The sequence below is a fragment of the Atractosteus spatula genome, chromosome 24, assembly GCF_055471065.1.
Source record: "Atractosteus spatula isolate fAtrSpa1 chromosome 24, fAtrSpa1.hap1, whole genome shotgun sequence".
NCBI classification, from domain to species: Eukaryota; Metazoa; Chordata; class Actinopteri; order Semionotiformes; family Lepisosteidae; genus Atractosteus; species Atractosteus spatula.
In genome coordinates this window covers 8,994,789-9,009,589 of record NC_142729.1, presented here as the reverse complement: position 1 = coordinate 9,009,589, position 14,801 = coordinate 8,994,789, and the positions used below count along the sequence as shown (strand labels likewise).

The window sequence follows — 14,801 nt, the reverse complement described above, 5'->3', positions numbered from 1 at the left end:
ATAACTATATTAACGTAATTAGGGGACACAAGGGTAACTAGAGAGATTAGTGTCTAGCCACAAAAACTTTCACAAAAGTCTCTACAACACTCAGTGCAGTTACAGGTCATTTTTTAGGGAGAACCTGCACAAGAGAAATAGAGGTATTTTTGACTGCATAAACTAAAACCTTTTTGGGTGAGGTACGAATAGACAGAGACCTGTGTTACGGTAAAATCACAAGCCAATGTAGAAGATCATCTCAGTTTTTGAGAGGTTCAGCCACCATCACACAATTGCTCTACTCCAATATGAAGAAAGCAGCCCCACTGGGTGTCATATTTTACAAATCAGGCTTTCAGTACTTCAATCCCTTTCCTTCAAAAATCTTATTAAAATTGAATAAGATTTTGGGCACAGTGCAATTTATTTAAGGATTTTTACACAACATAACAAAGGTAAAGCATAGCACTCTTGTGCAGATGCTTTTAAAGTTCATGAAGATATTTTTAATTTAATAAAACCTACAGATAACCACTTGTCTCCTAATATTTTTTTAGAAGAAATAGCTTATAATGAAATTTCTGGCAAATTCAAGCATTCGTCATATTTCAAGTAGATGGCTGCAGCAGCACTTCTCTCTTCAGCATGGAATAAACCTTTACTTGTTCCTCATCATATTTCCTTTACTCACCAATAGTGACATCACACTGTTAATTATGTATTTATTCAGATTTATTCAGTGGAAATGCTGACTCATCCCTGGCCTCTATAGAACAGGAAGGAACCTGTGTGTCTGGAGCCCATAAGCTGTTGCTCTCCCTTGCCTGCAACATGCAGTCTATCTCTGTACTGTGTCTGGCACTGGCTGCACTGTGCACAGTCAATGGAGAGGTTTTTAATGATTTCAATCAGTGTAACATATTTTTCTTTAGAAACACACCTGTGATAGGCCTGGATGAGGTGGCTCTTCCTGTTCCTCAAGATGTCCATCCAGAAAGATTTCAAACATGCCTCTCAGCTTATGGGCAACAGTCTCCTGCATTTGTCTGTCAGAGAACTGGGAATCAATACCATTTTGCCTCTCTGTATGACAGAGGCAGGCGCATCCCACTGTATTCTGCCTACGAGATGGATCTCCGTAATGGAACAGGGGGGCGTCAGGGCTATTTCAATGTTGAGCCACAGGTAGGTGCGCTGCTAGTTAAACTGTTTTAGAATTGACCTTTGACATGTGAATGTTTAAAAAAACATAAATACCAGTTTGTATGGATAATGTATCAGAGACTTTCATAATTAAATGGTTAACTTTTTAATAATCTATGTACCTTCTACGTTTCCCTTCTGTTGAGTACAGATTGGATATTTCTAATGAAATAACTATACGAATGTGCTATGTTTCACCTTGATTCACTTGGGCTTTCAAGACATAGTATAAATAATACAGTAGGACTGTTAGTCCTGTGTCATTGTTTAGGCACATTTGGAATGTAGATAATATACCTACAGTAATACAGTAATAAAGTGTGGTCTGCACAGCTACACTGCCCAATATTTCTCATGATTGCTTAACTTGGTTTTTATGTGATCTTACATGCATGAAGTCTTTGATCAGAATGTTATATTAGAAAAACTGAGAGAAAGCATGTCTGAGAATTGTATAGATTCATCTCCCATTACTGTAGTCTGTATGCAATGAATGAAGTAGTTTTTCACTATTGCAATCCACATTATTCTGTATTTAATCAATTACTCCTAATTGTTTTTAGTTTGTCCTCCAGATAGTTTTATATTTACAAATGAAAGCATTTCTCTTGAAAATGGATAAGCATTATTCAAACCAATTGTCCAAAATAAGGCATGTTCTGCATTTCAGCTGGTGCACAGAAGTCTTTCACAAACTCAGATGAGAGAGATTGATACCAAAAGACAGATTGCTAATTACAACAAGCAACAGTCATGCAACGAACGTATAGAGCAATACAGGCAAATGTACAAGCTGAAGTGGAGCCAGGCTGTTGATGAGGATTTCCAAAACTGGGACCGAGGCCATCTGAACCCTGCTGGTCATCACAGTGAGAACGTTGAGTCCTTCGCCACCTTCACTCTGACCAATGTGGCTCCCATGAGCAAAACCCTGAATACCCAACACTGGAACAAGTATGAACAGAGACTGAGGGATAATCTGACAGCTGGCTGCTCTCATATGTATGTGGTGACTGGTGTGGTCCCTGGTCAAAACACTATGGTGAATCGTGTTAACATCCCAAGCCACTTCTGGAATGCCTACTGCTGCACCGATAACAATGATGTTCCTCTGAGGGCAGGGGGGGCTATAGCTGAAAATACAGATTATGGATATGTGGATGAAAAAGGTCTGTCAGACCTTCAACTGCAATTGAGGGGTCTTTTACATGCACAAAATTTTGATATATTTCAAAACTGTGCTCCACACCATATTTCATCAACTAGATAATTAGTCAAAATGATCATTTTTAAATGTATGTGACAAAGAAGCATATTAAAATTAAAATTCACAATTAATTGGTTGAATAAACATTTTCTGTAAGACAATACAATTAGTGACAAATAAAGGTTAATTCCGTGCTGAAAGGAAAAGAAAAGAAGCACATGTTGGCTGTTGAGCCTCACCTGAAGAAGGCTCCACAGCTGAAATGTTATGTCAACATGGAATTAACAGTTACTTGTTCCTTTGCAGCCTACACATGCTGATGTAGCTCCCTACTCAAACTAATACAATAAGTGTGCATTTCTGTTTTTTTTTATTTTAACTTCCTTCGCTTTGGCTTATCAAATCAAACGTAAAGACTTATTTAATCTGTAACAGTATTTTTTGTCCATCAAGTATATATATTTCAGATTTATTTCACTATGTGTGTAAAAAAGATAAGCACGTGTTGTATAGTGCTATTTCCATGCATAATATGCTCACATACAGTGCTTTGCAAATGTATTCAGACCCTTCCTTCAGTCTTTAACCGCAAATGTATAAGTTTGCAGGAAATATCAATAAAATCCACACTGAAATATGTTGACTGCTTATCTGCATGAATTCCCCCCACACACAAACAGCACAAACAATAACTCCTACCATATTCTTTTGTGCAACCTCTGTACTAGTCTGTACCTTTAAAGGTAAGTCTACTTTGCTTTTCTTCCCACGATGTACTGTAGAGTGTTCTTTTTTTTGGGGGGGGGGTTGGCATCACTCAAACCAAACCAAGGACAAACTTGCTTGCATGATACGGAGATCAGATGCAGAGCCCCGAATAAAGTGAGCGCCTGGCTTTTAAGGAGAACTGAAAGGGGGTTAGAACAGGGAGCAGGTGCGGGCGATGAGTGGAAAACAAGGAAGGGCTCGAGCGTCCTTAAGAGGAGGGGTCTACGAACATGACAGTTACGCTGTTAAAAGAGATACATGTAGAGGTGAAAAAAAATACAGCACATTGTAGTACAGAAAAAATATATTCTAAGTAGTATAAAGCGACACCTTTCGTCAAACTTGTGACAGGTACCACGCCCCCTTATTCCAGCCAATGGGAGTCAGCGGTGGGTGGATGTCCCGCCCCCTTGCCAGCCAATGGCGTGTTGTAATGTGTGCATGTCCCGCCCCCTCAGGAGCCAATGGTGTGTCGTTAAGGGTCGGAACCCCCACCTTCTCCCCCGGCCTGTCGGTCCAGAGCCTCAGGGTCCCAAAGCCCCAAGGCGGCGCATCCCTCGCTTTAGGTGTGTGAAAGTGTGTATTGGTTTGGAAGGGGACCATGTCTGCAGCGGGGTTGAGTGCGCTCTATTATAACCCTAGGGAATCAGGTAGTTAAGGCGGCGTGGGGAGTCTGGTGAGGGCCGCGAGATCCCGGGTGGCCGGGGTGCTTATACGCTGCACAAGCTGTGTTTCAAAAGCATCAGGGTTGTAAGCACATACATACACCCACACACACACACTGCATAAAGTCTCACGGAAAGAACTTGCAGGACAAACACCATGTGAAATGTGAACCACTTTATTTCAACAGTGGGTTTTCAAACACAGAAAGAGCGCAGCATCACTTTTTACACAAGTTACAGACTCCAGTTTGCAAGTATGTGAAATGTGAACCGCTTTATTTCAACAGTGGGTTTTCAAACACAGAAACAGCGCAGCATCACTTTTTACACAAGTTACACAAGTTACGGACTCCAGTTTGCAAGTATGTGAAATGTGAACCGCTTTATTTCAACAGTGGGCGTTTCAAACACAGAAACATCACAGTACACACGCGTTACCAGATCCCGTTTGCATTCAACAATTAAATGTTGGTGTGGAAAATTAGTTCTGTACGCTTAACCACCACCAACATTGCTGAGAAACTTTGAGGCATCTAAAAAAGCATTCATAACCCCCTTCCGCTCCCCATGTCTAAAGCCATGCGAACCACACTGGGCGATCCGATCTAGCAGAGCAAAAAAATTTGCCTGCGTAATCAGCGGGATGGTGTTACCACAGGTTCTGTGCAGAACACGCTGTATTTTGGAATACACACTGTAGAATCCCCCGGGCTTCCGTTTCTGATCTGAAAACATCAGATCTGCAATAATTTCACTCAAGTTCTTGACATACACATCTATCTCTTTAACAAATTTAAGGACATTAGCATTCGACTCTTTGTTTTGCATATCAAGCTTTGTAGAGAGAAGTGTGTAAAGCACTCTTAGTAAGAATTCAGACGTATACATTCAAAATTCTTCATTCTTTGGACAATGGCACACCCGGGTCTGTAAAACAAGAGTGAAAGCTGTATTCACATTTTACATAGATCTTTTTTTTTGCGTCTGTAAAAAAAGAATAGTGTTTCTTTTGCAACGCATCAAAAGTCACGTCTACTAATTTTTCATCCAGCTGTCCAAGTATGGTGTGTACATGCTTGTATGGGGAGCGGTCCTCAATTATGTTTTTCAGCAACTGTTTTATGCCCCGCTCAGTGTCATTTGTAGTGGTGTACGAACCCAGACACCTGGCGGTGTACAGAACAGCTGATAAAATTCGGGCTAAACTGAGAGACTTATACATTTCTAAAGCGGCAAACGTCACGTCTTCAAACCCATCTGTGTAGCCGACAGACAGGCATGTGTGACCCCGCTGACCGGGATGGTCAATCAAACAGGCCGGGCAGTCATCAACCAGGACCCCCTTTAAACAGTGTTTGAAGATGCAATAAACTACTGCTTTCACAATCTGGGCCATAACATCGGGCTCATTAGGGACATCGTTAGCTAAACCTGGTTGGGCATCAGCTTTATTAACATTTGGCCGAACACACAAGCATACACACGAAACATTCAGTTGTGCCGGTAGGCTGAAGATTGACCCGTCCACATCCTCTTTATTCTATTAAAGGAAAAAGAAAAGGAAGGCTTAACAAAATAGACATGCTTTGTACCTAAAATATCGAGCATTTAACGTACTTTTGAGCTAAGGTTTTTCGTTAATATTTACCATTTGTAGCATGGTATCATCACTAGCACCCAGCAGTTCTTCAACATCTGGTACCCCCGCTGAACTCACACCCCCGCCGCTGTCACAGGGTGCAGAGGGCAGGGTCGGGTTTTGCTAAAAAGAAGACCAAGCATTAAAATGACATACGCTAAGCGCCGATACAACAATTCCACGATCAGAAAAAATATTTTAGCCGCCTACCTCTTCACTTTGTAGAGTAGCGGACCCCGATGTTTCTCCACACAAAGAAGCCATCTTCGCAGCTCCCAACAAGGGCCGGTGTCTGACAGCTCCAGGGACGCGCTTGCGACCCTGTCAGGCCGGAGCGTTTAAGAATATACGCCAATGGTGTAACCACGCCTACATAACACAAGACATTTTTCAATTGGTTGTGTTGCTTTAAAACGACCCCCCCCCCGTTGTTTTATCGAGAGCGAAAAGTATTCACATATCAGTTTATAAGTTTTAAACTTTAAAAGTATTAACACACAACGCAAACACAAATGATGTGTTTGCCCGGAAAAGAAATTTTAAACACGCGGGGTTGGTCTTAAAGTTTTTAAAATAATGTAATAAGACACAGTTTAGTTTTAATAACACATTCGCGACAGCTTTTTAGAATGTTTGAGATAAATTTCCACACATCGCAAGCGTAAAAGTCTTTAAGGTATTAAGGCAACAAATGATGGGGTGTTGTTCTTTATACTTTAACGGATTGGTCTTAACGTTTTAAAATCACGTATTAGAGATAATTTGAGATGTTTTGGAGACGTGCGGTGTGTGGGGGTTAGTTAAAGGCTCTGGAATGTAGAGTCGGGGGGGGGGAGGCTAAAATTGAGCACAGGGAAAGTTTAAAAACATTTTATATTCATGTAAAGTTTTCTAATTTATTAGCACCACATGTATTTCACGCAAAAATGTTCTTAACATCGCATCGCGAAAAAATAAAACCTCAAAACGTCAAGCTTGGTTTGTGAACACATCGCTATAAAGAATAGATACATTTTCTTATACCGTTAATAAAAAACATTTTGCTTGATAATATTCTTAGCGGTCTGTTGGTGAATCAAACACAGACACCGAGGCACATTTTCACCACGTTTTAACCGCTATGAAATTTAGACACCGTTGTATGTCTTAAAATAATATAGATTTTAACATTATAACGGTCTAAAACGTTTTCTAAAATGTTTCTTAAAATAATTTCTACAGACCAGTACGTGCACCCCCAACGATACCTAAGATTAATAGTTTTATGGGGGGCCATGTGTGTTTCTTAGAAGAGAATGTTTATCGGTTTGGGTATAAGTACCAGCGGTGTAACAGGCGAAGTTTGGGCTGGATTCCAATTCTTACAGGCTCGCGTTATCGCCTAACTCATCAGAATGGATCACGCCGATCAATTATAACAGTCTGAAGATAGTCTATTTACAAACTTAACACTGTTCGATTTGATAGACGAAGACAAGGACTCCACGAATTTCAGTGGTATGTATATCTGGCTTATTGTGAGAAAATTACAACGTCACAGTGCATGTCTCATGTTAGCTATAGTTGCAAAACGTTGTATAATATTTTTATACTAGGCAATATTGAATTATTATAATGGAATTACCAGGGAGTTGTTCCGTGATGTGGTTGTGACTGTGTGTATCCATTCATTTCCATTAGCCCCGAAAACCACAGCTGTAAAAAGGCCAGTTACCGCGCAACCCAACCCTGGTGAGTAATTACGACAATGTTTTGAATAACACTTTATGACCATGTGAGTCTTAAAGACACAGGGGTACTTTCTCCAAACCAATACACGCATGTTTCTATTCCGCAGACACGGGTGAAGGGACAAGTCGCTACACGTTTAAAAAACCTTGTTTGGGGTTTACAATACCACCGCAAAACCTTGTGGAGACACAGGCAGATGTTCACATCATACCAGAGGGTGCGGAGCATAGTATCAGATCGCCTGAGAGAAGAGGTCGGTATTATATAAAACATTCTTTTAGCATGTCCATTTAAACGTGTCTATAATAAAAATCCCCACAGTTTTTCTATTTTTTGGTAATTTGCGGTGTTGAATTCTTTCACTAATGGTATTTTCCCTCTCCATGCAGACCCCAAACCTTCAAAAAGTAAACTGCGACGCTGAGCCAACATGTTAACAAGGTCAACGAGCTCAAAACGTCTGAAATCAACAATCAAAGGTTAATATAATTTAAGCGTGGTCAAGATGTGTTATGATCCACTTACGGCAAACGTTACTTCTTTTGTTAGGATGTTAATTCGCTGAAAGATCCTAGTTCGCGTAGTTTTCTGTTTGGGAGTGTTAAAAAGACTTATTTTAAAACTGCTTAGCTTTTAAAGTTAAAAGCGACTGGTCTGTGCCAGGGGTCTATATGCTGTTAACCATGCCGCTTGACCCAGTAGCGCCACCACAGTCTTAAAGGAAACCGGTGTAGCAACATGTCCGGGTAACTTGTTCTATTCACCCGCAGCCCTTTGTGTAAGGATGCGCCACATGTGTGGCGTTTTTATCCTAGTTATCGTAGTTTTCTGATTTTGACCGTTTAGATTTCATTGATTGTTGTGTTGAAAAGTCTTTTATTTTTATCACAGTGTAGTTTTCTGATTTTGAGATATGGAGCATTGGTGTGGTATTAAAAAGTCTTTTATTTTTTCACACAGCAGCTGTATCGACGAGCGGCGAAACAAATGTGGCGGAAATGTCGGACCCTAAGGTGGTGACTGCATCGGAGATGGCTGTTAAGACGCTGACCAAAACCAAACGTGTCAAGCCTGCGGAGCGAAATAATAACGCGCCTAAAGACTTGGTGCTTGGTGATGTGGGAGACTCAGTGCGGTATATTGCACAGTTAGTATCAAAGGTGGGCACTAATGAGGTGGATAAAAAGAGGGGTTTAGAGAATCTAAGAGCCGCTTTAGCAAGTGTACATTCAGTGTTTCCAAAAACGATCCAGGTTTACGCCGCTAGCCTCTTAGACGTTTTTTCTAAAGAGGATGTCGATCTATCCTCTGGATTTCGTTACCTCATAATGCTATTTCATGGAGCAATGGTGAAGACCCACCGGGATAAATGACTAAACATGCGGTCTAAAAAGTGTTTAAAAGACCGACTGCTTGCCAACAGCAAGCGTTTGTACATAAATAAAAGAATTAAACTGGCAAAAGCATGTTTGTTGTGTCGTCAAAGATTCAGAGAGAGGCATCAGATTTCCCAAGGGCCGCCCGAACCACGCAATGAGAATGCCGTGGTAGAAAATAACTTAAGGCCCGAGGGTGTTGTAGCAGAACAGGATGTCGGTAACCGAGAACCGGTTGTACTGAACGATCTGAATCAGGTTGGTGGCGGTGCAGGGGCGAATAGAGACCCCTTAGTTTTCCTGGAGCGTATACGTAGTTATAACAGGTCTTTCGTTTTGTTAATCTCGACAGAATAGCCTCGTATGTACAGGCTATAGACGCTGTGCATGGTGCAGTCCAGAGAATATTGGATGAACTTTCTCCAAACATCGGGGCGAATGATTTTGTACAGCTGCGTTTGACTGCGGGTGGTTTTAACAAACCCTTGTTCTCACGCAGGAGACACCCCGGAGAATTAAATGCTGCCGATTTTTTAAGCCACATCTCAGACCTCTTACAGAGCCACACAGAGGTTCTCACCGATGACAGCCTCCGATTAGTGGTGACGATAGTTAGGAATATGCAGGGGGGTGCCCGCCGAAGATTTAAATCCGTTCTGTACAGCCGGGTAATTGCTCAGAAAAAAGCGCACCTTATCGACTTACATTACACGGGCGGTAATTTGTGTTTCGCCGGGAGCGTGTACGGTTTGTTGAATGAAGGTTGTACCGATGGGGAAATGTTACAGGGCGCTAAAAAAATGCACAAAGAGCTGGGTTTTCCAGAGAATCGGAAAATTCGTTTTGAAAAACATTTAAAGGTGGTCATTAAAATTCTGTACCACGACCAGGGTGATTGGAAATATTTTACAACGGGGCCCACACCACCAAATTCTAAAATACTTTTTGTTCTACTGCATGAAGAGCATTTTTATGGGGTTTTAAATATTAAAGCTTTTGTGGGGGCGGTGTATTTCTGCACTAACTGCCAGCCATGCAGCATATAGCCACAAGAACGCACACGCCTGTGTTAAAGCTTGTAAAACCTGTTTAGATCCCCAGTGTTGCGAAATTGATGCAGAAATTCAGAATTGCCCGAACTGTAAAGTCTTTTGTCATAGCTCTCAGTGTTTGGCGAGACACTTTCAGAATGTGGCGACGGGTGTTAGTAAGTGTGAGCGCAGGGTCTTTTGTGAGAAATGTGGGGTTTATTACCTCGCAAGTCACAAATGTAAAGAGAAACTGTGCTCGCGTTGTAACAACGTGATCGACAACTGTGACACACATTTGTGCTACATACCGCCTTTGGACAACCCCAAAATTTCAAACTATTTTTTTCGACTTTGAATGCATGCAAGAAACGGGGACACACATACCAAATTACGTCCACGCCCTTCATATTGACAATAAACGAAGCTGGGAATTTTATGGTGAAACTTGTCTAAAGGATTTTGTGTGTAAATTTATCGATAGACGTTTCAAAAACCATACGTTCATATTGCACAATGGCAAGGGATATGACAATTACCTAGTAATCAGACAATTGTTAGATGAAAAGATGGACGTTGAACTAATTAATCAGGGTGGTAAGATAATGTGCATGACCGTAAAAGCTCTGAACATCAGATTTATCGATTCTTTAAACTTTCTACCTATGAAATTAAGCAAACTGCCTGCCGCCACGGGGTTCCCCAGGGGTAAGGGTCATTTTCCACACTTGATGAACACTTCAGAAAACCAAATTATGTCAGCCCGATGCTGCCGCCAGAACTTTACGGCGTTAACTACATGCTGCCGAGCAAGAAAGCCGAGTTTTTGGTTTGGTATGAAGAATGCAAGGGAAGTGTGTTTAACTTACATAGAGAGTTGAAACGTTACTGCCAGTTGGATGTAGCAATTCTAAGAGAAGGCTGTGTCAGGTTTCGGGATGAGGTCATGAATATGACCAGACAGACACGCGTGACTGAGTCAGGGGCCGCCTGCGTTGTGTGCATCGACCCCTTTCAGTTTGTGACCATCGCTAGTGTCTGCATGGTCATGTTCAGACTTAAGTTTTTTCAGGAAGAGACGATAGCGTTGCTACCCCATGACAATTAGCACCGCCAGCAAAAAACGATTTTCTACACCCAGCATTCAGTGGCTTATGTACATCGAACACACAGAGCCCGTTAAAATCTAACATGCGTTAACCACGGCCAGTGAGTTCAAGGTTGGTCCATATTTTCTGGATGGTTATGCTGTAATTGACGGAGTGCCGACAGCCTATGAGTTCAATGGTTGCTTTTTTCACAGTTGTAGCGTTTGTTATTGTGAAAACGATTTTAATCCGCTGACAAACACTACTTTTGGTTGGTTGTACAGAAAGACGATGGTGAAAATTAATTTTCTCAAAATTTCTAACAGCTGCGCAGTTACCAGAGCCTCTGCAACCGCGCAATTCGCTTTTTGGGGGGAGAACAAATGCGATTTGTTTGCATTACACAGCGCAGCCCGGTGAAAAAATTCATTACTATGATTTCACCAGTCTGTATCCGTTTGTGAACAAAACTAAAAAATACCCACTGGGGCACCCCCGAATAATATATAACAACTTTGGAGATTTAAAACGGTATTTCGGTTTAGCGAAGGTGAAAGCTTACCCACCCAGACGTTTGTACTTTCCAGTTCTTCCAACCAAAATTGACAAAAAACTGTTTTTCACACTGTGTCGTATGTGTGCTGAAACAAAACAGACCACCCCCTCAGCACAGTGATGAAGATCGCGCCTTGACTGGTGTCTGGTGCACCCCTGAATTACAGATGGCCATAGATCTGGGGTATAGAGTGTAATGTTGCCATAGCCAAAATGTAAATGTAGTGGCTCTCTGAAGGCACCAGTTCTGTAGGGTTTGGGCATTTACTGGGACAATTATTAATTGTAGCAGTAAATCACAAAATTGATTCTTTTGATGGCTTTAGAATCCAACCATGCGCTATAACTCAAACAACGTACACACACAGGTACTAATACACGAGGATACATTTATTAATACATAGAATATGCATGTAAACCTAACAGATCTTATCGAGAGGGTTATCAGAATACAAAAGGTATATATTCAGTCAGTTACAAAGTGTTACACATATCAAGAGGACATACGTTCAGTATATCATTCATTTAGACCGTTTCATAAATGAACTTGGTTATAACTCCTACGTTAGATACTTGAAACAAGTACATAACTCTTAGGAATTAAATTGATATCAACTGGTTGGGATAACAATTGAGTTCTCGAGCTGTAATGCATTGAAGTTGAATACTCATCCAATCTCTGGGGATTCAGATCTCCTGCGGGCACAAAGAAACAGTTGCAGGCTGTTGCTGTCCAATCCGCGCTCTCTGGCTCGGTGCCAGGCTGTGCTGTGCGGCTTGCGACGGTGCGCTGCTGATGTTCACTGACCGGCAAGTTAGTGTTGGCTTTAACTAGCAAAGTTTGTGCACAGGAGAAAAGATGACTGTGGGTCCCAGCAAGTCAGGAAGAGGACCGGTTCGTTCCTGATGAAGAGCTAGTTCTAAATAGTGATTCAGCTGTCCACAGTTCCGACCTGTTCACGAGGCCTGCTGCTGGTGCTAGCCTCGGGTGGATCCTCTGGTTACTCTCTGGCAACCTCCGCTCTAGACTCTTAGAACAAAGGAAAGTTCTTGCACTCGGACACACTGGCTGTTCCGTGGTTGTCCGGGCTGAGTCTCAGGATGGTCAGGAAGCGCTGCGAGAATCTCCTGCCCTTGGGAGCCTTCTGCTCCTGGGCCGTCCTGCCCTGGAATTCTCCTTTGAATTCCCTTTAGAAAAGTCCACAGAATTCTCCTGAATCCTCACTGAATCTCTTCTGAATCTTATTGAATCTCTCAGGCTCTCTGTGTTGCCTGTTTTTACCTGGAGGAACTTCAGCTCGTTGATTGGCTGAAAGTTCCATGGGCATCAGAGTCCCACGTGGGTTACTCGGCCCTACCAGTCCCTGATTGGTTGATCAAGGTGAGATATGAGTCACTTACTCCTGACACTTAAGAATGCAGTCCAGATGTCCAACTGGCACTCCCTAGACAGATAGGCACCAATGGATGACCATTGATCATGATAGCCAGGCTTAGCTAAGTGCATCCCCCTTTGGAAGCTATCAAAGGAAACCTTAAATCAGCCTGCATGAATAGTTTCTCTGTGGCTGCACCACAGAGATGAACAGAGAAATGGGGCCTCATTTGGGAAAGCTCAGAAACACTTAATTCTGCCTTATTAATAAGCCTCGCCGCTACATATCCCCCCTTTTTGAAGGTCACGAGGTCCTGAGGCATTGTTGCCTTCAAACCAAAACAGAGTTAAGTGATGTCCCTTGCCATTAGAACATTAATCTTAAATGTCCACATTACTCCTCGAGAATTCATACCGGAACCAGCATTGGGAACAAACAGGATGAATAACATCTGGAGTATGTATAAACACGGTAGGAGACATTATCTAAGTCTCGGAATTACACAGCAGGAAGTTCAGTGTCAATATCTGATACCTTTGTAGTAGATATTTGGGGAGAAGTCACTTCCTTTCTTTTGACATGCTACCTTTGACTCATTCATGCTACCCGGAGTACATCTTGATGTAAGAGTACAGCATTCAGAGTACATTGTCAGTCATGATCCAGCTTCCCGGCAGTAGTGTTACAATAACAACAGTTCCTGTTCCCAGCCCCCCGATAAACCACAACACCTGTGTTGGGTATCTGCTAGGGTGGTTTGGAGGTTTGTTCCATTAAAGCAAACTAACTACCTGTACCTCTTCAGGGCTTACTGTTTCTTGGATTTCTATCCAATTCAATAGTGTGGCACCTGAAGGCATCCACGACCTCAAGTTTGGTCTTATATTGTCAGGTTCCAGACCGTACAGTGTTAAGTTACCATGCTGTACTATGGCCTCCTCGGGAACTTGCAGGAAAACAGTTTGATTAGGTAGCTGCATTGTGGTAGCTGTATCATGCCTGTCACAAGTCATGGTGACAGTTAAATGTGGTGTGCTGACCAGCCATTTACTTCCCACCTGCTCTTCATGGGGTTCATTAACCTCCCTCTGCTCGTTAGTAGCTTTACACCCTTCATTGGTGAATCGTTTAGACACAGCCAATGGATAGCTTTGGTAGCCATACCCATCTCAAGATTTGGAACCGAATTCAATCTTGGATTGCCTTCTGGGTGAGCTATGAGCGATGGGGTTAATGTCACATACTCCTCTACTGAGAAGAGTGGAATCAAGTGGGTTGGGATTTGTGCCGTGGTTAGACTGGCTACAGTGGCACTAAACTCCCTTAACAGGTCTTGTGTCAACATTCTGGCCTGTTGCACACAAGCATAAACCCACTGTATAACACCGACAATCATGTCCACTGGTTGGGGAATAAGGTTTAACCCTGTTGCATAGGAAGTTGCCTGTAGGGTTTTCACAAAGCTTTCCAACTTTTGCTGCTGTCGATACAGTCTGTCACTACCCTCTGGCATCTCCTTCACCTGCCTTCTTGGGGCAGTCAGGGTGAAAGTGCCAGTAGCACACAAACCTACCAGAAAAAGCAAACGTGCAACAGTGGCGGCAGCAATCAGTCCTCCCAAAAGTCTTTTTGGGTGGCTGATCCCAGTCATCTCCTTCTGAGTGACTGTTGCCTTTCTAAGCTGGCGCAGCGTGTACATGGTGTCTTTCTCAGTATGCCCTGTGGCATCTTGGGCACCAACATCCTGGAAATCTGGGGAGACCTGACGCAGCTGCTGATGCTGCTCCTCCTTTTCCAGGGCATCTGCTTTTTAAATTTGTTCATGCCTGTGCTCTAGGAACCCTGCAGGGGGTGGTGCAGCGGTGGAGCATGCCTGACCCTCGGCTGAGTGGTCATCTGGAGCACCCGAGTGATCTGGGATTGTTATCCCATTCTCACTGTTCAGGTCCACCCTGCACACTTCCTGATTGAGGAATCCCTATATCGGCATGTTTACAGTCGTTCGCTGGGGGTAGGTGTAGGACACCTGCTCGCTCCCCCCTTCCCTCACTAGGGGTTCAGGGAGCTGCCCCAGCACTGGGATAGCTAGTTCACTGTCTTTGAACTCACTATCACTCACCAGGCCCATGTCAGTGCAGGCGGGGATTCTGACACCCCTCTTTGCGATGTCCTGCACTGGCAGG

General features: G+C 42.8%; 1 protein-coding gene across 1 annotated transcript; it reads left to right on the top strand.

Moving 5' to 3' along the window:
* Positions 1–782: 782 nt before the first annotated feature.
* LOC148815863 (endonuclease domain-containing 1 protein-like) lies at positions 783–3,027 on the top strand. The gene is made up of 2 exons (XM_088904834.1): positions 783–1,167; positions 1,856–3,027. The coding sequence occupies exons 1-2, from the start codon at positions 814–816 to the stop codon at positions 2,453–2,455; spliced, it is 954 nt and encodes a 317-aa protein (XP_088760960.1). The 5' UTR covers positions 783–813; the 3' UTR covers positions 2,456–3,027.
* The last annotated feature ends 11,774 nt before the right edge of the window (positions 3,028–14,801 follow it).

Coding starts and splice junctions, on each gene's coding strand:
- LOC148815863 (XM_088904834.1), top strand. CDS start 814: ATGCAGTCTATCTCTGTACTGTGTCTGGCACTGGCTGCACTGTGCACA. Junction 1,168..1,855: donor ATTTCAATGTTGAGCCACAG/GTAGGTGCGCTG, acceptor TCTGCATTTCAG/CTGGTGCACAGAAGTCTTTC.